The 27,933-nt window shown below is 57.8% G+C and overlaps 1 protein-coding gene across 9 annotated transcripts; it reads right to left on the minus strand.

Annotated features, from left to right (window-relative positions):
- Positions 1-5,621: 5,621 nt before the first annotated feature.
- On the minus strand, positions 5,622-18,950 carry MEIS3 (Meis homeobox 3). 9 transcript variants are annotated; one of them, XM_070498745.1, is made up of 13 exons: positions 18,738-18,901; positions 17,122-17,303; positions 16,757-16,916; positions 16,609-16,659; positions 15,674-15,724; positions 15,368-15,466; positions 13,349-13,460; positions 13,029-13,177; positions 12,069-12,145; positions 11,829-11,887; positions 11,639-11,722; positions 11,216-11,285; positions 5,622-6,669 (listed from the first exon to the last, which is right to left on the minus strand). In XM_070498745.1, the coding sequence occupies exons 1-12, from the start codon at positions 18,747-18,749 to the stop codon at positions 11,236-11,238; spliced, it is 1,086 nt and encodes a 361-aa protein (XP_070354846.1). In that variant the 5' UTR covers positions 18,750-18,901; the 3' UTR covers positions 5,622-6,669; positions 11,216-11,235. The 9 variants fall into 9 exon arrangements, with proteins under 9 accessions (XP_070354846.1, XP_070354843.1, XP_070354840.1 ...); XM_070498742.1 differs by having other exon boundaries at positions 15,368-15,517; XM_070498739.1 differs by having other exon boundaries at positions 12,069-12,214; positions 15,368-15,517.
- Between the last annotated feature and the right edge of the window lie 8,983 nt (positions 18,951-27,933).

The raw sequence follows: 27,933 nt of genomic DNA on the forward strand, positions 1-27,933 counted from the left end.
CCAGATGTTAGCTCAGAGCCAATCTTCCTCAGCAAAAAAAAAAAAAAAAAAAAAAAAAAAGGCTTAAGCAAACTCCAGTCTCTGACTCAATAAATCCATTCTGGGGAGTGAGTCTGAAGGAACCTGCTGGAAGAGGGGAGGAGACTCTTAATGCCCAGAGATGGCCATCAGGGCACCTGTCAGAATTGAGGACCCAGGGGTCACAGCCTCTCAAGAGTGAATTCTCTGGCCCTTCATGGTACGAGAAGTTCTAACTACCCATTAATGATCTGGGGAAATAGGGGAGAACAAAAACTCCAGCTGGGCCTGAGCCTTCGGCATTCTCACAACTGCATGAAATAAACCTCATGGACATGTCGTTTTTCACCCAGTGGGGTGGTCCAGATGCTGCTCGCTGCCAGGAGGCCATGGGGAAACAAAGGGGCGCTTTCATCCACCTGGAGGGGAGTTTACACCGCTGCTCTGGAAGGCACTTTAGCAGGATCTTTCAAAATGCAAAGCAGGCACGCATTCACTCAACAATCTTTTAAAACTTCCTCTTGAAGCATAATACACAAGAAGTACACAAGTCGTAACTGAACAGCTTGATGAATTTTCCTAGAAAGTGAAACATCCCTGGGCCACCGGCATCCAGACCAAGAGACAAACCCTGACCAGCTCTCCAGCAGCCTGGCTGGTGCTCCACCCCATCCCCACTCCCCCACTCCCAGGAGTGAGCACCTTTTTTTTTTTTTTTTTTTTGCTGAGGAAGATTTGCCTTGAGCTAACATCTGTCCCAATCTTCCTCTATTTTGTATGTGGGTCGCCACCACAGCATGGCTGCCAACAAGTGGTGTAGGTCTGCACCCAGGAACTGAACCCTGGCCACCAAAATGGAGCATGCCGAACTTAACCACTAGACCACGGGGCCAGCTCCTAAAATTCTGACTTCTAACACCATTGCCTATGTTGCCTGTTCTAGAACTTCAAAAAAATGTATTCTTTTGTGTCTGGCTTTTCTTGCTCAACATTCTGTTGCATGGAGCTGTGGTTGATCCATTCTAGAGTATGAATTAGTCAATTTATTTATCCATTCTTTTGTCGATGGGCATTTGGCTTGGTTCCAGTTACAATGCTGCGAGCACACGGCTCCTGGCTTTTGGTGAACACGCGTGTGCGTTTCTGGGGAGTAGGACTCCAGCGGTGGGTCTGCCGGGTCGTAGGGCATGCGTGGGTCCAGTTTTAGTAGATTCTTTAAAATCGTATTCCGAAGTCATCTTACCAGTTGGTGCTCCCACCGGCAATGTATGAGAGCTCCGGCTGTGCCATATCTGACTGGGTATTGTCGGTATTTTTCATTTTAACCATTCTAGTGGCATTTATTGCAATTTTAATTACATTTCCCTGATGACTACTTTTATCAAGTATCTTCTCATGGGTTTATTAACCATTTGTTTATCTCCTTCTTGTAGTTTATATTAAATATTTTCCCTCTTATAAAGGGATTGTTTTCTAATTGATTTGAAAGTTATTTATATAATAACTATATAACTTATAAAATATATATTTCTTTAAATATAAATATATTTGTCAAATATATGTATTGTGAATATTTTCTTTGTCTGTACTTGCCTTTTCATTTCTTAACAGTGTCTTCTGCAGAGCAGAAGGTTTCAATTTTGATGAAATCCAGTTCATCATTTTCTTTTATTATTTGTACTTTTAAATTATTTTTAGTTCTTGTTTTTATTTTATCTATTTATTTTTATTTTATTTTTAATAATTCTTAATTTATTTTATTTTTATATGTGCACTTATTTTTATCTTATTTGTATTTATTACTTACTAATTTGTTATTTTTGAATTTTTATTTTTATTATTTTTTGTTATTTGTACTTTTTGCGTGAAACCTGAGAAATCATTGCCTACCCCCAAGGTTGTGAAGTTTTTCTCCTAGAAGTTTTATAGTTTTAGACTTCTCCTTTACGTCCAGTTAGTTTCTGTGATAACGTGAGTTAAGAGTCAAGGTTCGTCTTTCCACGTGTGGGGTCAGTTGTTCCAGCTCCGTTGTTGTGGACGCTGTCATCCCCCCTTTGAATTAATTGGAAGCCTTTATTGAAGATCAACGGACCCCGTCCTCGTGGGCCTATTTCTCGGCTTTACCCCATCCAGCTGTCGGTCGAAGCTCGTCCCTCTGCCACGTTGTCCCGATCGCAGTAGCATCACGGTATGTCAACGTCCGGCGGCGTAAATCCTACAACTTTCTTCTTTGTCAAAACAGTTCATTCTAAGTCCTGTGCGTTTCCATACGCATTTTAGGACCAGTTTGTAATTTCTCCAGAAGCCTGCCGGGATGTGAGCTGGGGTTGTCCTGACTCTGCAGCTGTTTAGGGAGAACGGACGCGGTGACATTTGAACCACAGTGAGTGATCCAAGGCTGCCCGTCCATGAATATGGTATATCGCTCCCTCTAAAACGAGGCTTCCAGGGCTGCTGTAACTCCTCTCGGCGGCGTTCAGAGTGTCCGCTGGGCAGATCTGGCACAGCCACAGAGGGAGCCGGCAGCCTATGTTCACCAGCCCCTGGTGCTGGTCGTCGCTGCACCAGAGAACCTCAGGGCTGGGGCGGGCAGGGAGAAAGCGTCCTCCTCAATTTCTACATCTGTTTTCCTGCCCATGAGTGGAGATGATACCCGTGCCCAGCTGATCCATGTACTCAGAACAGTGCTTAGCACATAACAGGTGCTCAGCAAACAGCCGCTACGATTGCCCCCAAAGCAAGGAGGAAGGTAACCAAGGTGTGCTCGTCAGTCCCCTGTGTGTGACATCAGAGAGAAACAGGGCCAGTTCCCAAGTCATAAATCTGAGGACAGATCTAGACTTTTCTTCCCCCTTACCTGCCACATCCAATCAATCTCCAAGCCTTGTCCTTTGTGCGTCCTTCTTCTTTTTTGGTGAGGAAGAGTGGCCCTGAGCTAGCATCTGTGCCAATCTTCCTCCATTTTGTATGCAGGATGCCACCACAACATGGCTTGATGAGCGATGTGTAGGTCTGCGCCTGGGATCTGAACCTGCGAAGCCCAGACCGTGGAACCCTGACCACTAAGCCACCAGCCTGGCCCCACTTCCTCCTTTTTTTTTTTTCTTTTTAAATCCATCTATTTTTTTGTGGACCATCACTCCATCATTGGGATCACCTGCAATGGACCAGAATCATTCAGTTTGCTGATCACCACTCAACACACCCGGGGTCGTCTCCAGGCTTTGGCAGAAACGAACTTCTTCGTATCTACACCCTTGGGCCCCTGTGGCGTCCTTATATCACGTCCTCACCTCCCGCTCTCCTCCCCTCCTCCCTGTCAGCCTCTGCCCCCCTCCTCCCACTGCCACTGCTCTGGTCAAGGTCAGTGGTGACCTCCATTCTTCTGTCCTCATCTCAGGAGTATCCAACGCTGATGGCTCACTCCTTTTCCTCTAAACCCCATTTCCACCCCCAACCCCAAAGGAACCACGTTCTCTGAGGGACCCAGTTGCGTGTTGCCATTTTACCCGCCTGCCATGAGCTGTTGGGGACAGCACATGGACCATCTTTAGGTGACATAGTAGTTTGATGGCGCCCTCATCTCTATAGAGCGGCTCTGTTCTGGATATTGTTTCCTTGCTCACCTTCCTAAGAAGTTCTTGACCCGCCCCCTCCCCTCCCGTGTGCCTGCCCTGACCCGGCTCCTCCCCGCCTCCCCGTGCCTGTTTCCCACAGCTGCCATAACAAAGGACCACGGAATAGGTGACTCAGAATGACAGAAACATATTCTCCCACACTTCTGGAGGCCAGAAGTTCCAAATCAAGGTGGCGGCAGGGCCGTGCACCCCGTGAAACCTGCAGGGGTCCCTCCTGGCCTCGTCTGGCTTCCGGCGCTCTGCTGGCCATCTGCGTTCCTTGGCTTGTGGCTGCATCGCTCCAGTCCTCCGTCTCTGCATGGCTGTCTTCTCCCTCTCTGCGTGTCTCTCTGTGCCCAAATGTCCCCTATTTGTAAGGACACAGTCGTATCGGGTTAGACCGCACCCTGTGAGCTCATCTTAACTTGAACATCTGCCGAGACCTTATTTCCAAATCAGGTCATGTTCACAGGCGCTGGAACTAGGACTCCAGACTACCTCTCTGGGGGACACAGCTCAACCCACCACACCCCCTCTAAACCCCCCCTCCACATGGCCGCCCGAGGGCAGAGCACACACCCGACCCAGTCCTTTCTCTGCTCAAAATCCTTCCAAGACAGAATACTATTCAGCCATGAAAAGGAACGAAGCACCAATCCAGGCTACAACATGGAAGAGCCTCGAAAACACCACGCTGAGCAAAAGAAGCCAGACACAAAGGACCATAAATTTATGTGAAATGTCCAGAACAGGCAAATGTGTCCAGCCAGAAAGGGGACGGGTGGTTGCCCAGGGTTGGGGGTTGTGGGCAATGTGGAGTGACTAAGAAGTCGAAGGTGTCTTTTTGGGGTGACGAAAACGTTCCCCAGTAGGTTGTGGCGAGAGATGCGCGACTCTGTGAATATAGGACAGCCACCGAACTGAACCGTTTGAATGAGTGCATTTGATGGTATGTGAATGACATCTCAATGAAGCTTCCAAAAAACCAAAAACCCCTTCCCTGGGTCCCCAGCGCCCTCTGGAGGGAGCCCAGCTCATCGCCTGCCACATTCTGAGGCTTCCGGGCCGGATGACCCAGGGTCACACGGTCCCCAACACGTCATTCACAAGACGCCACGCAGCCACGCACAGCGAGACACTGCCACCGGCACACAGAGTCTGGGGACACCCAGATCTGGCTGTGACAGACACAGGCTCGCACAGAGACATGCCACCTAGACCGGGCACCGTGGGACAGACACAGCCGCCCTCGGAGACACACACGCCCCCTTCAGGAACAGTCTCGGCTGAGGACACAGTCCTGGGGGTGCCCTCCCCCCGGTGGCACGTGGACCCCAGTCCTGAGTCCACCCTCGCCATAGCCACACGACGGTCACACACACACACACACACACACACACACGGAGCCGAGACCGCCTGGCCCTGCCCGTCCGCCCCACACAGCCCACCTCACAGACCCATCAGGGTGCCCACCTCCTCGGGGCGCAGCCGGCTCAGCGACGCCCACCCCCTGCACAGGTGGCCTTGGAATGGGGTCCAGCCCCTGGTTCCTCACCCAGGGGCGTGGAGGAGGTATTTTTAGTTACAATTAACCTCCAGCCCAATTTCCCTCCTCGCGGGTGGCACAGCCAATCGGTTTCATTAGAGAAGATTAAGGGGGAGGCATTCGCAGGCCCCCAGAAAGGTGGGGAGGGGGCAAGGAGCTGCCCCTCCCCCACCCCGTGTCCCCCATCCCCCTCTCCAGGCCAGGCAGGGGCTGCGGGAACCCTGAACCCTTGAGGCAGACCTCCGGCCTGGGCCCCGCCCCGCCCCGCCTCCATAGCCCTCCCCACCACCCGCCTTCAAAGGAGGGCTGTCGGAAGTCCTTCCAGCTGTCTATCCCTCATCCATCCCACTTCAGTCCTGGGGGGGTTTGGGGAGAGAGAAACACTGACTATAGTCCCCAAATCCATATCTAACCCAGAAAATAGTTCGCGTTAGGCCCTTTAAAAATCATAGCACCTTCGAATTATATTTTTTAAAAATGACAGGAGGACTGTCTAGCGCGCAAGCTTCTGAGACCCACGCGCGGCAGCTGTGTGACCCCGGGCGAGCGATCTGCCTCTCTGGGCCTTGGTTTCCTCCTCCGGGAAGTGGGGAGCGTGATGGTCCCCCCGTCTGAGGCTCAGCGGTGGGGTTGACCCGGTCGGTGGGTGTCAAGCTCCTAGAACGGGGCCTGGCACAGAGCACGCCGCAGAGGAAGGGGACGCAGGTGGAAGGGTGGCAGGCCCACCCCCGCCCGACCCGGCTCTACTTTTTTATGACCCGCGTCATCTTCTTGCAGGCTACAGGAGCGCTCAGGTGATGGGGTCCACTGTGGACGTCAGTCCCCGTGGGCAGAGGTCTTGATTGCGACGTGCAGGGACCCGCAGAGAGGGCGGGCCCAGGGAATGCAGCCGCCTGAATGAATGAGTGACAAGGGGGCGGGGCGAACAGGTAACCGCGCGAATCCCAGGGAGGCGGCGTCGGGGCCACAAGTGAGGGTCACAAGGGGGCTGCCTTGGTTTGGCTGCTGCTGGTCTTTGCAGACGCGACCTCTGAGCCAGGAAGGGTGTCCCAGGCAGGGGGAGCAGCCAGGACAGAGGCCCCGGAGGGGGCCGGCCCGGGCAGTCTCCACCAAGGTCGGAGCCTAAGCCTCGAGAATCGCACGGAGCTCGGTGGAGTCTGGGAACAACGAGCAGGGCGGGCGGACCCTGGAGGCAGCAGCAGCTGACGGTCCTGGAGGGATGTTTGATGACGGCCACCTCGTCCGGGGACCAAGGCCTCGTGGTGAGTGGCAGAGCGGGGACTTGAACCCAGGCCGGTCGGGCTGGAGTCTGGGTCGTGACCTCCCTGCTGTCCGGCCTGTCCATCTGTGGGCCGCACACGAGTGTTTCCGAGGGTAGCTCCGGGTGACCCTTTCTGGAACTTTGCTGGGTCGCTGGCAACGCCGCCTGCTTGAGCGTGTGTGTCGGCCTCTGCCACGTCCTGTGGGTGCTCTCCCCGGGTGTGACGTCTGCGAGTGTGCAAGCATCAGCACGTGTGAGCAGGAGTGAGTGTGAACATGTGTACGTATGTGTGAGAATATTTGTGATTATGTGCGAGTGTGAATGTGTGAGCATAAGTGTGTGACTACGTGTGATGCGTGAGCACGTGTCTGTGTGCAAATGTGAGTGTGAAAACGTGTGTGCGTGGCTTCTCTGTGGCTCTTCCCAGAGTTTCCCAGTGTGTGTGTGTGTGTGTGTGTGTTTCCGTGTCTGTGTGTGGCTGTGTTTCTTTGCGTGTTTCTGAGGGCGAGTCTATCTTAGTGTGTGTCCCGTGTGTGTCTGTTCTTCTCTGTGTGTGTGTTGGGGTGTCTGGTTGTGCGTATTTCTTTTTCTTTTCTTTCTCTTTTTTTTTGAGGAAGATTAGCTCTGAGCTAACATCTGCCAATCCTCCTCTTTTTGCTGAGGAAGACTGGCCCTGAGCTAACATCTGTGCCCATCTTCCTCTACTTTATATGTGGGACGCCTACCACAGCATGGCGCGCTAAGCGGTGCCATGTCCGCACCCGGGATCCGAACCAGTGAACCCTGGGCCGCTGAAGCAGAATGTGCAAACTTAACCGCTGCGCCACTGGGCCGGCCCCTGGTTGTGCGTATTTCTAAGCGTAAGCGTGAATCTGGGCACCAGCTGGATCTAGCATCTCACTCTGTATTGTCTCTGTGTGAGTCTCTTAGCCCGGGCTCCCCTGGGTGGGGCTCAGGGCATACACCTCTCGTGGCGCCCCCACATCCACCACGACACACGCAGGTGCCCAGGGGCCTCGAACACAGAGCAGACATGAGCATGACCAGGCTGGGGCCGCCCTGAGAGGTGTGTCATCTCTGCACCATGTCCCCGTACAGATTGAAGGAGGGGCAGGGAAGGGCCTGGGGGCACCCAGGAGAGGGGCTGAGCGGCAGTGGGGGATGGGAAGAAGCAAAGACCCCGGAGAGAGCCGGAAACCGGAAGAGATGGAGACGAGACACACAGTGAGAGGAACAGGACTAGAGAGGGACCCCACTCTGCCTTCTCGGTCTCCCTGGGGGAGGCAGGTCTGGGAAGCTGAGGACCCCAGGGGCCCGGTCAGCCCATCAGGGTCTCCAGGTACAGATGGTGACTTCTGCCTGGGCCTGAGCGGGCCCCGTCCTCACACGGCCCCTGCAACACTGCCATCAATTGGCACAGCTGTCCTATGAGCAGGGATTGCCTCTCTCCCCACATTCCAGAGATGGATGCTGATGCCCCAGAGAGGGGAAGCACCCTGCTCAAGGAAGCACAGCAAGTGGTAGGATTTGAACCCACGTCCGTCATGGCAAGGTTGGTCAGTGCCCCGCCTACCCGTCTCCCAGGGGACAGATGGAGAAAGGAATCTGAACCACAGCATGGGAGATCGATGCAAAAACGGCCACACTCCTCCATCCTTCCATGTGCCCACATCTCTCCCAGTGTGAGTTTGCAGCCCCGTGAGGGGTGGGGTCTGTTTCTGCTCCCTGGAATCTGGGCTGGCCTGGCCACTTCTGGTGGCCGGAGAATGCAGCAGAGAAAACCACGTGCCAGATCCGAGCTGGGGTCTCAGGAGGCCCCCGGCCAGAGTCCAACCAGCTCTCTATGTGAACAAACCAGACAGCCCTTGGGGCGATGCCACCACGCGGCCCAGTCGCTCCTGTGGCCCCTGCCACCAGCCAGCCAACCGCTGGGAGCAGAGGCCCCTTGGTGACCGGTCGCTGCCCACGGATACACAAGAGGACCCTGTTGAAACCACCAGAACTGCCCAGCTGGGTCTAGAATAAAACACCAACCTGCAGAATAATGAACTAAAAATACTCGGCCTTTGGAGCCGCAAAATTTGGGGGTGTTTGTTCCACAGCGATAGCTAACCGATACACACAGAGCCCGCGGAGATGGCAGGATAAAGAGCATCAATGGTTCTCATCAGGAGTGACGCATGAGCCTCACTCTGATGAGGATCTGAGACTTGGAAGAGACACAAGAATTCAGAGGGGTGGCTTTTTGTTTTTAAGACTTTATCGTTAAAAACAAAGTAGAAGACATCAGAGAAGGGAGGTAGGCGGAGAGGGGAGGGGGGCGGGCTGGGGGATGAAGGGAACGTCTCCAAAATGTAGGGTCCAGGTGAACCCCCGTCCCTCATGGCCCAGCCCACCTCCAATCCCTTCCTTGTCCTGGAGGCGGGGGGACCCCCAGCCACCATCTTCCGAAGACTCGGGCCCAGGATCTCAGCTCGGGTTCTGGGCGGAGGTGAGGGCAGAAGTGGGGCGCAGGGCCTGGAGGCCTTGTCTTTGTCCTTGAGAGGCCCTCGAGGGGGCGCTCAGGCCCCCCATGTCCCGGCGGGGCCCCAGGGAGGTAGGCGTTGAGTGAGGGGGCCGGAGGAGGTGGGGGTCCTGAAGCCAGAGGGCCAAGCGGGGACCAGAACCAGGTGTGAGCCTGGTGGTGGTGGTCCGGAGGCTGGGGTCTGCGGAGGGGGCAGGAGAGGCTGAGTCAGGAGCGGGGGAGGGGGTCTGGCCCCACCGGCCCCACAGCGAGAGGGACGCAGGGAGACAGAGAAACAGAGAGACAGAAGCAGAAGAGCAATGGGGGGGGAGAGAGACAGACTGAGATGAGAAAGAGACAAGGAGACGTCGAGACCAAGAGAGCCTTAGAGAAAGACAAGGAGAGAGAGACAGAGGGGGACAGAGGAAGAAACATCCAGGGAATCAGAGACGAAGACGTGGAAAGAGAAAGAACGAGGCAGAGAGACAGGCAGAACAGAGAGACAAGGGGCAAAAGTCAAGGGCAGGAGAGAGAAGTGGGGGACCTCCATCCTCCTGATCTCAGAGGTCCCCCGACACTCAGACCAGGCCACACCTGTCCATGATTCATCAGGGCAGAGCTGAGACCCCCCAAAGGCCTGCCAGGCTCTGAACACACCCAGCCATCTCTCCTTCTCAGGCTTAGGCCTCCAGTGCCCTCCAGGCCTCAGCCCTCCCAGGTCTCCACTCTCATCTCGCAGCCCTTCTGCTGGCCCTGAATTCCCCACTCACCCACCGACTCACTAGCCTCAGCTCAGCGCAACCCTTCCTCCCTCTCATGTGTGTGTGGAGGGGCTGGCTCACAGCCATGAAGTTGCTAAGTGCGCTGGGCCTTTGCACGTGCTGTTCCTTCTTTTCCTGCATCACTCCTCCTGTTAGCTCTAAAGTCCCCTCCTCCAGGCAACCCTCCCTGAATCCTCCAGGCTGGGTCAGATGGCCCCTCCTCCAGGAAATCCTCTCTGAACCCTCCAGCCTGAGTGTGATCCCCACCCCCGCCAAGGCCCCTCCAGTTCCTGGGTCCCCTCATCCTGGTCCTGAGCACTCTGGGTTGTCACTGTCTGGGGACAGGTCTGTCTTTCCCACTGAATTATGAGTCCCATGAGGACAGGGCTGGAGCTGTCATGGTCACTGTGGTGTCCCCAGCATCACTCAGCACAGGGCTGGGCACAGAGGAGTTCAGAGAATGTGTACTCAATGAATGAATAGATGCTAAACTAAGGAGTCTGGACTTTATTCAGAGGGCACTAGGGAGCCACAGAAGAGTGTTAATCCAGGAAAGAGTCAAGATCTGATCTGTGCTTTAGAAACTCCAGGCTGCTCATCAACCCTGGGACTTTGCACATGCTGTTCCCTATGCTTTTCTGAGCTCAATGAACCAAGATAAGTGACCTCTTCTCTCTGAGCCTTAGTATTCTCATCTGCATAATGAAAATAATAATAATCTTTCCCTCTTGGGATTCTTGTGAAGGCTAAATGAGAAGATGTTCTAAAGTCTTAAGACCTGGGAGAGTAAAAGAATGCACCCTACTACCTTGCCCCCGACTTTTACCCAGTGGACTCCTATTCATCCTTCAGTGCCCCACCCAGAGGACGCTTCCTCTACAAAGTCTTCCCTGACATCTCAGGGATAGCTGATGACTCCCTCCTTTGAGCAAGCTGTGTTTTATTGTTTCATCTGCTGCACTGGATTGTCATTGATTTCTGATGTCCACTTCCTCAGAAGCCCAGAACCTTCTCAAGAGCTGGATTCTACCTGAGGCATGTAAGGGCATGGAGTGAGGGTTCAATATATGTTTGGAGATGTAAGTAATGTATGGGTGGGTGGATGGATGGGTGGGTAGGTAGGTGGGGGAATGCATGGCTAATCTGACAAGTGGGTGGACACGTGGACAGATGGATCAATGCGGGGGAGGGTGGATGGTGGGTAGGTCGGTGGATAGATGAATGAATGAATGAGTGAGTGAATGCATGGTTGGATGGATGGTGAGTGGATGGATGTTTGGTGGATGGTGGGTAGGTGGGTGGACAGATGAAATATATGGATGGGTGAGTGAGTTGATGGATGGATGGATGGATGAATGAATCATCTTCCCGTCCAGCCCCGGAGAGCCCTCAGTTCGGAGACACAGGCTGACCCTGCTCTGGCTGGGCCCACTATTGGAGTCCAGAAGTCTTACGAAGGTTTGAAGTCACACAACCTCCAACCCAGTCCCCACAGACATTCACACTCACACTTCTCTTGAGTCCAGCGTCTATAGATAATGCCACTCTCCTTCTAAGTTCAAACTCATCCCCATTGACCCTGGAAGACAAAACGGGAGTGTTACTGGCCTTCACCAGACACCCGCACATGACCCTAAGTCCTTCCCGCCCCTTCCTTCCCCAGGGGATCCCTCTACCCAGACAGACTGAGTCATTGTTTAAGAGGGTGCTGGTCCTTTAAGGAAAAGTGGAGCCTTCCGAAGAGTGGGCGGAGCCTGGAGGAAGCGAACCCAGTGAGGACCTGGAAATCTGCATTTGCATCTCCAGCTCCTCTGTTACACAAATAAGTCACTGTATTATTCATGAACTTAATCTCACAAGGTGGGGCATCTGTGTTTCCAGGAGGGGCCTGGCGTGCTGAGGGTGGGGCCTCGTTAGGGGGTGGGGTCTTACCTGGCGGCCTCACAGTCATGTGTGGCTGAGTCTCCGTGTAGCCCCCTACGGGCTGGCCCTCTGGGCTGAAGGCTGCACCCTGCCCTGCGAGGGGGTTTGAGGGGTGCAGGCTGAGCCCCAGGATGCCCGGGTCCCGTTTTGACACTCCCGCAGGAGCAGTAGGGCCTCTCTGCCCGCCTTCTCCCTATACCTGTGCGGTTGGATTGATCGATCATGGGTTGCACGATGCGTCTCCGGGCGTTAATGAACCTGGGAGGGTCGTGGAAACGGAGGAGGGTGTCAAGAGGGAGCAGGAGGGAGGCAGGGCGGAGCACACACAGACGGAGAGCGAGCCGGGAGGAGAGGACGGAGGCGGAGAGGCTGCGAGGGGCGGCGGCGCCTCCTTCAGCACCGCGGTCAGCGCCCGGCCTCCCCACCCGGGGGCGCTCACCAGTTGTTGACTTGCAGAATCGTGAGCCCCGTGTCCTGCGCCAGCTGTTTCTTCTGCTCCTCCGAGGGGTACGGGTGCTGTGACCACCAGCGAGAGTCACCCTGCCTGCCGGGCCGCCATCCGATCCCCAAGGCCTGGCCTGTCATCTGAGAGCCAGCGCGTCTGTGCTCCCCGGGGACCCAGTGGAGGGAAGCGGAGCCCAGCTCCAGGCAATTACACCCGTGGGCTCCCTGCCTCTTCCAGCAATTAGAGACTAATTGGCCAGCTCTCATTAGGGAGACTGAGCTTGGGGAGGGGGCTCCGTCGCCCAGAAAGGAGGCAAAGCCAGCACCGGCCCTCTGAGTCCCCGTCAGGGTCCCTGCGCACGTCTCTCGCCGTCCCAGTCTCTCTCTCTCTGTGGCTCTCTCTCTGACTTCCTCTCTCTCCCTCTGTCCCTGTCTCTGTGTCTTTGTCCCTCTGTGACCCAGTCTCTCCCTGTGTCTGTCTTGCTCTGATTCAGTCCGCCCCATCTCCCTCCACCTCTTTGTTTCAGCCTCTCCCTGTCTCTCTTTATCCGTCTCTCCCCAGGAGGCAGTGTGGTGCAGTGGTTAGGGCCCACCCTGCCTGCATCTGAACCCACTTCTGGCTGTGGGTCCTCTGGGCTTCCATCTCCTCATCTGCAGAATGGAGCTAACCACACCCCCGCTCCCGCAGGGCATGTCTGGCTGGATGGCGGATGATTGACGGCTAGGTGAATAGATGGGCGGATGGGTGGGGGAGGACCTTAGCAGCACCTGGAGCACAGGCAGCACTCAGGGATGTTCGCATGTTAGTCCCCATAGCCTTGAGATTCTCCCTCCGTATTTCTCCCCTGCCTCAGTCTCCCATCTCTGGGGCTCTCTTGAGGCCCCAGTCTCTGGGTGGCCGCCCTTCTCCACCCCCCTGGATGCCCGCCCACACCCAGGGGCCCGGGGCACTCACCGAGAGGTGCTGGAACAGCCAGGCTCTCATGATGTTGGTGGCCACCTTGGGGAAGATGCCCCGCTTCTTGTTCCGACGCCGCTCCTGGTCCAGCTCCTCGTCCTCTCCCCCAGAACTGGGAGAGGCCACGCTTGTGTCCAGTCCGTCTCCTGAGTGGGGAGAGGCACGCTGTGTTTGTGGACAGTGAGGGTGGGCACCCAGGGGGACCAGAACCCTCCTCCAAGACACCACTTCACACCTCTCTGGAAGTCCTACTTGCTGTCTAACTTCAATCCTCAGACCGACTCCCACATTTCCCCTCCACCTCCCAAGCATCTCACCTTGGTCACTAGAGTTGTCCCCACTCTGGGAGGCCAGGCCACCACTGGATGGACCCGGGGTCCCCAAATGTACAGACCCACTGTCCTCATGGTCTCTAATCCATGTGTTAGTCTGGAAAACAAGAGTTGGAAGTCAGCGCCAAGGCATGGGGTACAATATAACACGGGGGCTAAGATCACGGCTCTGGAGCTGGGACTCCTGGGTATAAAGCCTGTCCCTGCCTCTTTCCTGGCTGTGTGAGCTTGAGCAAGTCGCTTCACCTCTCTGTGCCTCAGTTTCCTCAACTGAAAAATGGAAGACCCCCACTTCAGAGTATGGTAAGGACTCCATCAGTTAATTTAAGTAAAGACACACAGTAATCGCTCCACAAAGATGAGCTCATACAGATGGACAGCACCTTATCTGAAATCCTTGGGGGCCAGTGTTTCAGAAGTCAGACCTTTTCACATTTTCAGACAGTAAATCAGTGCACACACCGTGTACTTCATAACACGCCCCGTAGGGTGCGGGGCATAACCTCGCCGTCAAACTCATTAACATTTCTGCAGCCAAACGGATGAATATTTAACTAAGTGGAATAAATAAAGGCTATAAATAGCCTCTCATTAGTTCAGGGCAGCTTTTGCTGCCAAATGAGTTGGCACAAAACTTACAGGGATGCAAACTCCACAATTTTCAGTTTTCAGAGATTTGCGTCGGGTCGGGGGGGGGGGTGTCTCAGAATTGCAGACCACAGGGTCTGGGGCTGTTTTTCCTTTATCCAAACTCCGACACACTTTGAGGAAGTTGACAATGCGGCGGAGTCACCCTCTGCCCCAGCTCTGTGTCGCTGGAGGAGACCGACCCACAGAGACGGCATTGAGACCGCTTGGCCGATTACCCTCAGGTTCGGTTCCATTGCCGGCAGGCAGATTGCGTGCAGAGTGGGGTGGAAACAGCCACCCACTATTTCTGAGCCCCGGGAACCCCACCTGCCCTGCTGATCGCCCCAGACCCTGCCCACTGCTTCGCAGTCCCTCCCCACACGGCCCAGTGTGGGTGCATCGTCCGTCCCCGTATCACTGGGGCTCAGCCCAAGACGCCGCGGCTCAGAGCGGTTTCCTCCAGGCTCATACGTGTGCGTGGAATTGTGCGTGAGTGCCCTGGGGAGGGCGTGCGTGCCAACTGCAGCATCGCCTGGTCTGAAGGCTTTCGAGTGCGGCTCTAACTGCCACCTGTAGCTCTTGTCATGCTGGATCCGATCGGATGCTACGGGTCAGCATCCACGTCGGCCCCCCTGATGCTGGCCTGAGCCTGTCGTGTGGCATGTAAGTGTGTGTCTCTATGTCTGTGCCCGAGAGGGCGAGGCTGTCCACGGAAAGGAGGTGGCCGAGGCGTGCTTGTTCCCTGGTCGAAGCCGAGACACGCGGCCGTGTTGGAACGTGGCTGTGTCACCCTCTAAGACGGCCAGGTGGCCGGATCTGACTATGGGGAGGCCGAGTTTTTCTAAGTGTGTGGCTGTAATTCGAGGGGCTGGTTGTCCTATGCGAGACAGTGTGTGGGCCCCTGATTCCTACACAAGCAGGCGCGCGGCTCCGTGACTGTATCGGGGTGGGCGATGGCCCTGGGGGCATCTATCGGACGCCGCGTGAAGACACACACACTCCAGAATGGCAGTGTCCTAATCAGGCCGTGCGGTCTGTGATGCTGTCATGCGGCTGGGATGTGTGTGTGAGGAGGGGGTGTATGTTATCGCTGGTTGTGAGCGAGAACGGCCTTAACCGTGCAGCTGTGTGCGAACCTGCGTGGGTGTGGCCGAGTCTGTGGGTGGTGTCTGCAGCTGTTGGTGTGTGTGTGTGTGTGTCTGTGTGTGTGTGCTGTCGTCCGGCTGTATCCCCGTCTGTGTGGCTGCCACGGAGCTGGTGCAGGCCCCGCGGTCGGAGGCTCTGTGGCGGGTGTGTGCCCTCACACCGCAGCCCAGCCGCCCGGGGAACGGCTTTGGTCGCAGGGTGAGGCCTGGGGCCCCCTCCCGGGCCCACCTGATCCGGGAGGCTGGGGCAGGAGGCCGGGTAGTCCTCGAGGTCCTCCCTGCAGCCGCCGTCCCGATCCTCGATGACCAGGTCGATGGGCATCTTTCCCTTGAGGCAGGTGATGTAGCGATGACAGAAGTTGTCGCACAGGTCGTGGACCTGAGGGGGCACCGGGGTACTGGGGGGGCCGCCCGGGGGGCCAGGGCTGGGGCGTACAGGGAGCGGGGTGGTACTCTGCCCCAACTCTGGGGAAGGGGGTGAGAGAGGGAGGGGTGGGGGGCGGGTGACGGGTGAGGGGAAGTTAGAAGCACTCACCTTCTCCAGCTCCAGCAGGTGGAACCGGAGCACCTGGATGGCCTGGATCATCTGCAAAGAGAGACAGGAAGAGCAGAGGAGGCGAGAGAGGGAGGGCCGGGGGGGAGAGAGAGACGGGGAGGAGGAGGAGGAGGAGGAGGAGAAAGCAGAGAAGCAGAGAGACAGAGAAACAGAAGGAGTGAGATGGAATAAGACAGACAAAGCAACAGAGAAAGAGAGAAACCAGCAATCGAGACGGAGACTCAGAGTTAAGGGAACAGAGAGTGTTAGATTGAGAGTCGGAGACAAAGAGAAGCAAGAGGCGCAGGAGACAGAAAAGGGTCCATCACAGGAGGAGGAGGAGGCCGAGGCGTCCTTAATTAGGACAACAGCCACCCTTTGCCTGTAAACTACATTTCCCAGAGTCCTTTGCCAGAGGGCTCAGCCAATAGGAAGCCCTGGTGGGAGCTTGGAAACCAAAGGAAAAGAGAAGCAGGGGTATTTCTCCCTCTCGCTCTCCCTCTCCTCCCCCTTCTCTTTCTCTCTCTTCTCTCCTCATGTTGGCGTGGGCTCTGTTCTCCCGACTGAGTGGTGTATTGAGTCCCCTCGTGAGCCAGGCCCTGTTCTAAGCTCTGGATGCTGGTGAACTCATGAACTACTCACAACGGCCCTACAGGATAGACACGACTACAGGCTACACTTTACAGATGAGGAAACTGAGGCACAGGGAGATGGGGCTACCCGCCCTGGTTCACAGGGCTAGCAAGTGGCAGAGCCGGGATTTGAACTCAGGCCACGGGTCCTGTCCTCAAGCTCCTGGCTACCCTGCATTGCAAATGGGCAGCGATCATCCGTCTTAGAGAAGGGGGTCAGGCTCCCCCAGTCAGCCCCAGGGCTGCGGAGGGCGCGACAGGACAGCCCTCGGAGGAGGGGGGTGGGGAGGGCCCGGGTCTCACCAGATTGTCCAGCTCCGGGTTGGAGGAGAAGAGGGGCCTCTCGGAGCGGACCTGGGAGGAAGAGAGAGGCCAGGGAGGGCACTGGGAGGCTCCCTCCCGCCCCTCATCGCCGGCTCGCCCGGCGCACGCCTGATGAGGGGTTGCACACCTGCTTGGCAAAAGCGGCAATGTCCTCATTGAAGGAGTCGGAGGAGCAGAGGTCGCCGCCCGGGGGCGTGCCCAGCCCAGCCCCGGCCACGTCACGAGGTGAGCACGTGGCCAGTTCACATTTCTCAAAGACCAGGGCCAGCAGGGGGAAGAGCGGGTGTCTGGCAGGGGGCAGGAGAGGAGAGATCTCCTTAGGGGAGGGCAGGGGTCCACGAAGCTCAGAGCAACTGGGAGGGCACAGGAGGCCCAGGGGGAGGAGATGGAGAGACAGAGACGGAGCGAGATAGAGTCCGAGAGAGAGAAACAGACGCAGAGAGACAGAGAAAGAGAGTGGGAGAGAGGCCCACATCCGGAGACCCCACTCACCCGTAGATCTCGTCCTTCTCTCTCTTCAGGCCATCGCTGTCCAAGCCCAGGGGAGGGGGCTGAGGAGGCCGGTGGGGGCCGTAGGGCCCCGGGGCTCTCGGTGCTGTGGGCACTGCCTCCGAGAAGCCAGCCAGGGCTGCAGTGCCATCCACGATGCCTGGGTAGTGAGGCAGCTCATCGTACTGGGGGGGGAGAGGCGAGAGGGAGAGAGCCCCAAGGAGGCGTCAGTGCCTCCAAGAAACCTCCCGATCTGGGGACCCAGGAGATGCCCCCTCTCTGCCCGGGGACCCGCCTTTCCGTTCCCCAGGTGTCCAAGGCCTGCCTCCTGATGGCCCCGATGTCCACGGAGCTGTTGGGTGGGACCGAGGGCCCTGTCTCTCAGCCTTCTCTTGGGCCCCTGGATGGTGACAAACGTCCCGTCAGAGATCCCTGATGGGAGGGCAGGCGGGTCCCAGGAGAGAGACTGAGCAGGTCGGGGAGCTGAGGGTCAGGGTTGGGGTCAGGGATGGGTGGGCGGGTAACGACCAGCTCCTCACAGAGTGAGGAGGGCAGACAGGAGCGGAGAGAGAGGGAAATGCTGAGAGAGATGGGGAGACAGGCAAAGAGAGAAAAGATGGGAGAGAAAGAGAGAAACACAGAGACAGAGGCAGACAGAGAGAGGGACGCTCCTTACGGACCTTTCCCATGAAAACAGCGCATCGTCCACACACACGTCCCCACAGTTCAAGCATGCACATCCGAGTGGGTCTGAAGAACCTGTCACACCCCATCACCACGTGAACCCACCGCACACACACAGCCAAAGGTCAGGCGCAGGAATGAAGGAAGGAGTGAGAGAGTGAACGAATGAACGAGGCTGTCAGCACAGTGCCTGGCACACATCCCATAAACACTTGTTGAAGGACAGTGTGACCCCACACAGCCACACAAACCCGCTGTGCAAACGGCCCCACAGAGAAACCACGAGCCCCCAGGCGGCCGAGATTTCTGCGTCCCGTCACCACAGAGGCAAGGGCCCCGGGGAGGCCGGAGGGACCTTTAAATCACCAGGCCAAACCCTGGCGTGGAGAGAAGGAGCTGAGGCCCCACCAGGCACAGGGACCGGGGAAGGAGGAGCAGAGGTCCGTGCCGGGGTTCCCCTGCGTGTGTCTCCTTCTCTCCGCCCTTCGCTCACTATTCTCTGAACTTCTCCGAGCCCTGAAGTTGGATCCAGCTGCTCCCATGTGCTGGGGTCTTCCCACCCAGCGTGTTTGCGCACCCTCCACCCTCAAAGGGGCAGACTCAGCTCCTCACCCATCACCTGAGCTCGCCCATCCCCAGGACGGTCAAGGAGAGAAGCCCTCGGCCCTGCCTGGTGAGACCCACCTCTCCCAGCACTGTCCCCACCCCTGACCTTCGGAGGGACTTGGAACAAAAGTGGACCAGGGAGAAGGATTAGGGAGGGGAGAAAAGGGAGGAGGGGTAGGATAGAGGGCCTGAGATGGAGGGGGAGACAGGGACGGAGAGGTGGGGGGCAGAGAAAGAGATGGGGGGGGGTAGGGCAGGCTGAGCTGGGGAAGATGGAGCGGGAGATGTGGAGACGGGCCGGCGCGCAGGGTGCCCGCCCTCAGACCTACCCTCCGGGCCATGGGCTGAAGCCGGCGGCCGCTCCCGGGTCCCTCCAGGGCCTGGCCGGCGGGGAGGGCGCAGCCAGGGGCAGCGGCCCGGGTGGCCGATGGGGCCGACGCCAGGGGGTGGGGCAGGAGGCTGGGTGCCCGGCTCCCCCACCCCCCCACGGCCGTCAGCGGCCGGCGCCGGGCGGGGAGCAGGCTGCGCGCATGGACCCCCAGCGCCCGGCCCCGCGGGGGTCACGGCCAGGGGCGCATGCCGGCCAGCGGGGGCGCGAGGCGGGGGAGGGTCGCCCGAGGCCCCCTCCCCGGGGCGCCCAGTCCCTGCGCGGGTCCTGGGAGGACGGAACCAGCCCGAGACAGACACGCAGCCCGAGACAGACAGTCCGCCCGCGGGCCGGGGGTGGGGTGGGGCGCGCGGGCCGGCGTCGGCGGGCCCGAGGGATGCTGGCGGCTCGTCTCCTCTCCCCTCTCCCGGTCTCTCCCTCTCTGTGGTCACATCCGGAAGTTCCACCGCGGAGATGCTTAACCCGCTGTCCGCCGGCGGCGCGAGCGGGCGGGGCGGGCGGGTCCCCAGCCCCCTCTCCTCCCCTCCCCCCGCCCCATCCCCCCGCCGGGGGCGCAGCGGCTTCCCGGGGCCGCGTTGTATCGCAGTCTCCCCGGGGCTCGGCTCCCTCAGCCCCTACCCCCCCCTGCCGCCCTCTCTCCGGGTCAACCCCCACCCTCCGGCTCCGGGGCGCCCCGGCCTCCCCCCTCCTCGGCCGCCACAGGTCTCTGCCCCTCTCCCCCTCCTTGCTCTCCGCCCTTCCCGTCTCCGTCTCTCCATCTCCCCGCTTCCCTCTTGTTTCCACGGCTTCAAGTCTCTCCATTCCCTTCTCTCTTTGTCTCTCGGTCTCTCTCTGCCATCTCTGCGCGTCTCCGTCTCTCCCTGCCCCCCACGCTCGCGCAGGCCCTCCCACCTCTCCCCACCCCCCTCCTTCTCTGTTCTCTCTCTCTCTCCGTCTCTCTGACGCTGAGACAGAATCCGAGGAGAGAACCGGAGGCTGGAAGCAGCCAAACCCCATATTTTAGTTTCCCTTCTGGCTCTGGCCCCCCGAACTTCCCTCCCCTGGGAGACAAGGACACGCGTGCGCCTGTGTCTGGAGCCATCGGGGTGTGTGCGCGCGAGGGTGTGTTTGCAGGAGTGACTGTGTGCGTTGTTCCGGCCTCTAAATATGGTGAGTATTGGGGCGGGGGGTGGGTATGTGTGTGTGTGTCTGCCCGAGTCTGGACATACAATATCTGGGCCTCGGACATCAGCGTGTCTGCACGTGTGTGTGTGTGTGTGTGTGTGTGTGCGCGCGCGCGCCTGGAGGTCTCTCTCTCTCTCCCTCCGCCCACTTTCGGCCTCTGCCTTTTGGAAGGTTCTCAGCCTGGAATTCGCTCCACTGCCCTGGGAGTTGGTGGAATCTCCAGAATCGAGGAGGAACGAGGCGCCCGGTGACGCCTCCGCTGGAGCGCGCGCAGGTCCACGGTTTCCTCGGAGGAGCCTGGGACCCACCCAGCCTTTGACGCTGGCGCTCTCATGAGGTCAAGGGAAGATGTCTGCGGTGAAAATTTGTTGAGCACCTACTGTGTGCTGCGTGGTGTTCTGGAGATAGAGCAGAGAACAAAAGACAAGCTTCCTGGCCTCCTGGAGCCCACATTCTGTTGGGGATGGGGTGAGGGAGAGAGAATAGTTCAGGAAGTAAAGGTCTAAGTGTAAAATACTGCCTGGAGGTGGCAGGTGCTCTGAAACAAAGCAGAATGAGGACGGGGGATGATGTAAGCTGGACAGGGGAGGCCTCAGAGGAGGTGACATCTGAGCAGAGGCCGGAGGAAGGGGAGGGAGGGAGTCATGCAGACATCTGGGGGAAGATCCTTCCAGGCAGGGGAACCACAGGTGCAAAGGCCCTGGGGCAGGAATGTGAACAGTGAGGCCAGCAAGGGGGAGAGGAGAGAGACCCCTGGGATTTGTTCTGTCCCTGGCTTTTCCTACATTAGGGGTCTTTCTTTTCTGGTGTCCTCTGATTCCTGAGGGGCTGTGCCAGTGGGTGTCAAGAGACCCGTGAACTCCCTAAATTACATGGCAAATTGTGGGCTTGGCGCTTATGGTTCTTTCCCCCCACCCCCCACGGAGATGGCCCATAGTTTTCATTCCTTTTGTCACAAAAGGTTACTTGACCCCCCCCAAAAATGACCAACCATCGCTACAGAGGGACGGCACCAAAGAGAAATGAGATCGGTCTGGCGAGAAGGGGACAGAAAGAGGGGAGAGGACAAAGACCCAGAGGGAGGACAGACAGAGATGGAGGGGGACAGAGACCCAGAGAGGAGGACAGAGATCCAGGCTGAGTGGGGGCCGGGAGCATGGTGGCACTCCTGCCGGCCCTCCCAGGATGTGTTCACGACTCATAAGCAGCCCCGGCTTTTCCTCAGCTGCCTCCTGCTTCGCCTTCGTCCTCTCAAAGTGAAACAAAACTGTGCAGGCCCGGGGCCGGGGCGCCCGCTGGGCCTACAGCATGAGGGACTGCGGTTAGACTGGCAGCAGCACTTCCAGCAGGAGGGGCGAGTGGAGGCTGTGGGGGAGGGCCAGCCTGGTGGCCCTGGTCCTTCCCATCTGGGCTCTGCTTCACCTCCAGGTCACCCCCTCTTCTCCTTGTCTCTGCCTCTGCCTCCCCCTGCCTCTGTCTCCCCCTGCCTCTGTCTCTCTCTGCCTCCATCTCTCCCTGGCTCTCACACCCTCACTCTCTGTGTCTCACCCAGGAGCTCTGTCCCTCTCTGGTCCCTTCTCTCCCTCTGTCCCTGACTCTTGCCCTCTGACTCCCCTGGACACCCCCCTCCCTGGCCGCCGCTGCGTCTCCTCCGGGAATCTGGGGGCTGGACCCACCTCAGACTGACCCTTCCCCATCTGCTCGATGGGCAATGGGCTTGGGTGGGGGGTGATGGGGAGGCGGTTAAACCAGAGGGTGCTGGGACCCAGGGGGCCTCGGCTGAGTCTGGGGTCCCCGTGCCAGTGGGCGCTCCCGCCCCCACTCTCCCCGTCCCCAACCCCCAACACTCACACTCAACTATCTGCAGCTGGCCCTTTAAGGAAGGCAGAGGGGAGGGGGCCGGGAGAGCCTTAATCACTGTCACACCCCCCCCCGCCCCCCCCCTCGCCGCCCCCAGAGAGGGGTTTTGGAGCAGAAAATTAATTTAAATCACTTTTTAATTAAAGATGCCAAGCTCTTCTGTCGTCGCCCTCAGCTGAGGTTCAGGGTAGGGAAGCCGGGGGTCTGGGCCCCCAGCCCTGATTTGGGTCTCGGGGGGTGTGCTGAGGTCCCCGGGCCTTCGCGGCTTCTGAAAGCAGGATGTGTGGCCTGAGGTGACCGTCCTGGGGGGGCAGGTGGGCAGAGGGAAGGAGGTGACTGGGCCGTGACCTCGTGGTGGTCCCAGGGAGGCCCGTGAGGGGGTGTGACTCGGGGAATGGCCAAAAGGGAGTGGCGGAAAGAGACACGGAGAGATGAAGGAAATGGGGTAGAGTGAGTCAGAGGGAGAGAGAGATGGGAGGAGAGAGAGACAGAGAGAGAGAGACAGAGAGATGGACAAAAAGAGAAAGAGACAGAGAGATGGACAGAGAGAGGGAGAGACACAGAGAGAGACAGAGATATGGGGGGAGAGAGAAAGCGGGATGGGGGGTGGGAGGCACAGACAGAGACTCGAGGCGTTTCTTCCAGTCGTTTCTCCCCTTGCTCTGAGCTCAGAAGGACCCTCCGCCGCCCAGACGAGGAGGGGCCTGCGCTCCGCGGCATCAATCTTTTTAATTACAGAGGAGCGAGCTGCTGGGCTGGGGACGACCCACCGGGGTGTCTGGAGAGAAACCGATGGAGAAGGCAAGGGACCGGAGGCCGGAGACGGGGAGGAGGTCGCGGGCCTTCTGTTCATCACACACGCCCCGTCCCCTCTCTCTCTGACCTCAGGCCTCCTTAGCCATCTCCCTCAGATGGTCCTGGCCCCTGGGACCCTCGTGCCCTGGGGGGGAGGGAGAAGGTGGGGCCCAGGCCTCGGTCTTGCTGGCTGTCCCCACGTGGCTGCCTGCACGAGGGCGCGGTTTGGGCCCCCTGGGCGTATCTGGTGGCGTCTTACCCTCTGGCCTCTGTGTGGGCATAGACCCCGCAGGACCCCCGCCCTGGGAGGGGGGCACCCTCCAGCCCCCTGCCCCCATCGTACAGACGGGAAGCCCCCAGGCCTGGCCCAGCCCGTTGAGTCCTCCAGGCCTAGGTCTGGGGACCTCCCGGGTCTCCCCAACACGGTTTCCCAGACTGGCTGCCGACCCCCCAGCGCCCACTCACCAGGCAGCCGCCGTCCCCAGGGACGCCCCAGGGATCCCCAGGATCTGCTCTCAGAGCCGCGGGAGCTGAGAGAGTGAGCTAGGAGCTGCTCAGACCCCTCCTGCCTTCTTTCTTGGTCTTTCTGCCAGCTCTGCCTCAGTTTCCCTCTTCGTCATCAGCTGTCTGCTTGTCTCTTGGTCTCTGCCCCTCGTCCCTCACCCTTAGAGTCTCTCCAGGGATCTGTATCTCTGCCCGGAGCGGGGGGAAGAAGGGGTCTCTGTGAGGGCCCCCTGTGTCTCTGTCTGTCTTGGGGATGTGTGTGTCTGTCTGTCTTGTGTGTCTATCCCTCCATCTTTTTCTCTGGATGATTCTCTGTGTCTCTGTTTCCATCTCCCTCTCTCTCTCCCTCCCCTTGCCCCCCATCTTCACCTTTGGGGACCCCCATCTCCCGGCCTTTGTGTCCCCCATCTCTCTCCTCTCTCTGTCCCAGTCCCCGGGTTCCAATCTTCCTGTTTTGCTCCCCGCCCGGCTGCCCAGCCTCGAGGAGCCGCATGGCCCCCCCGAGTCCCCACTGCTTCCCCCGCCTGGCCTGGCTCCAGGAGGACGGAACGTGTCTCTTGGTGGGGCCCACACCCCGCGCCCGCCCCTCCGCCCGGCCCATCCATCACGGAGCTGGCAACTCCGGCGGCTCATTTGTCACCCGCCGCCTGCCGCCCCGCCAAGCAATCATACCATTAGCCATGGCTCGGCAGAGGCCACCCGGGCCGCCGACCCGGCGGGGGGAGGGGCACGGCCCGCGACCCCCAGGGCCCCTTCCTGTCCCTGTCCTTTCTCTCCTTGTCCTCGGAATCTGCCTTCCTCGGCCCCTTTCTCTTTGTGCCTCTGGGTCTCCTTCCTGGGCTTTCTATCTCTGTGGCTCTCTTTCTCTGGATGATTCTCTGCGTCTCTGTCTCCGTCTCTCTCTCGCTCGCTCTCAGTCTCTCCTGTTCTCTCTCTGTCTCCCCGCCCTGGGCCCCCATCCCCATCTCTCTCTTTCTCTGGGGGCCCCTGTCTCCCCGCCTTTGTGTCTCCATTCTCCCACCTCTGCTCCCCAGCGCTGGGTCCGTGGTGCCTCTTGGCCTCTGTGTCTCCTTGTCTCTCCCTCTCTCTCCCTCACTGTCTCTCTGCCCCTGTGTCTCTCGGTGGCTCCAGGTCTCAGTGTCTCTGCTGTCTCTCTCCTTCTGTCTCTGTCTGTCCGTCTCTCCCCAGCCTTGCTCTGCTCTGGGCCCCGTCTGGCCATCCGCCGTCTCTGGTTTTCTCTCCACGCATCCTGGGGCCCTGGGTGCCGGCTGAGGGGCTGGAGGACCGCGTTGAGCTCTGGCACCGTCTCTGCGGGGGTCTCTCCCTCTCATGTCTCTCAGCGTTGCGTCAAGTCTCTCTTGGTCTCATTCTGTGTGTCTCCCGTCTGTCTCTGTCTCTGTCCCCCGTTTGGCTCTGTGACCCCCTCCCCCTTCTCCCTTCCTCTTCCCCTCCGCCGTGTGGTCCCTCCTTCGCTGACCCCGGCTGCCCCTTTTCATCCATCATCCTTGACATTTCCTTCCCTCCGCCTCGCAGGGAGAAAATTGCAGACAGAGGCCGGGGAACCGGGAGGCAAACAGCTGGGGTGGGGAGGCGAGGGGGGGACAAGAGGGCAAGTGCCTTGGGAAGCCCTGAGGACCGGCCTCTCAAGGCCCATCCCTTCTCTCTCCAGGCCTGAGCGCCTGGAAGTTCTTGCTAGAGTCTGACTTCAATCCTCGGGAGGAGATAGGACACAGCCCTCTCTCCCAACCTACATCTGTGGCCAGGCAGGGACATGGTGGATGGGCAGAGGCGGGGCACGGGGAGAAGAGAACCCCCGGTGACGGTGAATGGTATCCGTCCACTTGGCTAGGCTGTGGTGCTCGGATGTTTGGCCAAACATTATTCTAGATGTTGCTGCGATGGTATTTTTCAGATGAGATTAGCATCTAAATCAGCTGACTTTGAGCAAAGCAGATGACCCTCCGTGATGTGGGTGGGCCTCATCCAATCAGTTGAAGGCCTTACGGGAATAAGACTGTGGTCCCCTGAGAAAGAGGGAATTCTGCTTCCAGACGGCCTTTGGACTTGAGCTGTGGCATCAGTGCTTCCCTGGGGCTCCCACCTGCCAGCCCGGCCTGCACGACTGGACTTGCCAGCCCCCACAATTGCACCAGCCAATTCTTTAAAAGAAATCTCTATCTATCTACACATCCTGTTGGTCCTGTTTCTGTGGCAAACGCTCAGTAGTATAAACCCCAATTCTAAGATGCTGAGCGTGGGAGACACGGCCAAGAAACGAAAAGAACGCAAGAGTTCAAGATGTAGCATCCATCAACAGAGGAATGCAGAAACCAAATGGGCTACAGCCATGCAGTGGAATATTACTGAGCCAGAAAAAGGAATGAAGCTCCCATCCAGGCTACCACGTGGACAAACCTTGAAAACATGATGCTGAACGAAAGAAGCCAGACTCAAAAGGCCACGTATCGTAGGATTCTGTTTACAGGAAATGCCCAGAATAGGCAAAGCCAGGGCGACAGGAAGTGGATGAGGGGTTGGCAGGGGTGGAGGAGGGGAGATTGGGGAGCAACTGCTAATGGGTGTGGGGTTACCTTTGGGCTGATGAAATAATGCTGGAACCGGATAGTGGTGATGGTTGCACAAATCACAAATGTACTAACTACCACCGAATTGTACACTTGAAAATGGTTAAGATGGTAAATTTTATGTTGTGTGTATTTTACACATTTTTTTTAAAAAAGAGCTCAAGATGTAAAGATACATAGAAACAAAAAGACAAGAGGCAGTGATGAGTCAGCTCTAAGGATGCTGTGTTAGTTCCCTGTGTGCTGTAACGAAACAGCACACACTCAGGGCCGGCCCCGTGGCCGAGTGGTTATGTTCAGCTCTGTTTCAGCGGCCCAGGTTCACGGGTTCGGATCCTGGGCGCAGACCTATGCTGCTCGTCAGCCATGCTGTGGTGGCTCCCACATATAAAATGGAGGAAGATGGGCATGGATGTGAGCTCAGGGCTAATCTTCATCAGCAAAAAAAAAAAAAAAAAAAAAAGTGCACAAAGTCAGTGGCTTACAACAATACACACCTCTTCTCTCACAGTTCTAGAAGCTCAAAGTCCACAGTCAGTCCCAGTGGGCCCAAAGCAAGGGGTCAGCAGGGCTGCAATCTGTGGAGACCCTCCTGGGGACTGTGGCATTCCTTGGCTTGTGGCCACGTTGCCCCAACCCTCAAGACCAGCGTCCTCAAGTCTCTGCCCCATCTCCACACGGCCTCCCTCTCCATGTGCGGTGTCCTCCCCCTTCTTACAAGGATCCGTGGGATAGCATTTGGGGCCGACCCAGATCGCCCAGGGTCACCTCCCCATCTCAAGGTCCTTAACTGAACCACCCCCCCAAAATCCTCTTTTGTCACGGAAGGTAACACATTCACAGGCTTTGGGTTTTGGGGGGTGGCTGCCTTTTGGGAGATTATTAATCAGCCCACCGTGAATGGCCACCAACGATTTCTCCCGCCCCCTGTGCACACGCGCCACCCATCGAGAGGTGGCCTCTATGCCCCCATCCCTTGAATCTGGGGACTTGCTTTGGCCAACCGAATGTGGCAGAAGTGACCGAGGCCTGGAAGCTTCCACTGTGGGTCTTTTGGAACCCAGCCGCCATGCTGCTAAGAAGTTGGTCCAGCCAAATGGGGGATGGGGAGGGCTGCAGGGGGAAGGGAAGCGGACCAGCCCGAAGACTGCCACTGCCAGCCACCAGGGGGGGCGTCCTGCACGTTCTAGCCCCAGCCAAGGTCCAAGTGAATGGGCCACCCGAGGACCTCAGCCAACACCACACAGAACAGAAGAGCCACTGTCAACACACAGAATCATGAGAAATAATACTTTTTGTTTTTTTTTTTGCTGAGGAAGATTCTCCCCGAGCTAACATCTGTACCCATCTTCCTCTATGTCATATGTGGGCCACCACCACAGCACAGCTGATGAGTGGAGGAGGTCCGTGCCCGGCATCCGAACCGGTGAACCCCAGGCTGCCGAAGTGGAGCTCACGAACTTAACCGCTATGTCACCAGGCTGGCGCCCCCTACATGTTTTTTTTAAGCCGCCAAATTCCAGGGTAGGTTGTTCTTCAGTCTAGGGGGCGGGGCTGACATTTGGAAACAGAGATAAAGACAGAAGGAGTGAAGATGCAGAGGGAGACAGCATGGCAGCCACAGAGAGAGAGAGAGAGGGAGCACGAGGTGGAATTAAGGGAACGGAGGAGCCAGAGTCACAAAGCCACAGAGACCTCTGGAAGCAGAGACAGAGGGAGCGACCAGAGGCAAAGACAGAGCGAGACGGGAACCGTCAAGAAGGCGGGGGGGGGGGGGGGGGGGGGGGGGGGAGGGGCTCCAGGTGACTGCAGCTGGCTGGCGTCTGCCCGCTGTTGTGTGAGGGGCCCCAGTGAAGACCGCCCAGGCCCACCCGGGGGCCTCGGAACCCGAGAGGGAGTGCTGACTCATCATTTTGAGCACTGAGCTTTGGGGGTTTGGTTTTGCAGTGACAGACAAACCTTTCTGCAGAAGGGGCTGGTCATTGTCCCTCAACCTCCCATCTCTGACATCTTAAAAATCCTTGATGATTGCTTTTTCTTTTTAGACTCATCCAGACAGGCCAACGACCATCTTTTTTTTTTTTTTTTAATTTTTTGCTGGGGAAGATTGGCCCTGAGCTCACAGCTGTAACATTTGTTGTCAATCTCCTCTTTTCTTCTTCCTCCCCGAAGCCTCAGTACATAGCTGCATATTCTAGTTGTAAGTCCTTCTAGATCTTCTATGTGAGC

Source organism: Equus asinus, chromosome 26 (assembly GCF_041296235.1).
Source record: "Equus asinus isolate D_3611 breed Donkey chromosome 26, EquAss-T2T_v2, whole genome shotgun sequence".
Taxonomy (NCBI): domain Eukaryota; kingdom Metazoa; phylum Chordata; class Mammalia; order Perissodactyla; family Equidae; genus Equus; species Equus asinus.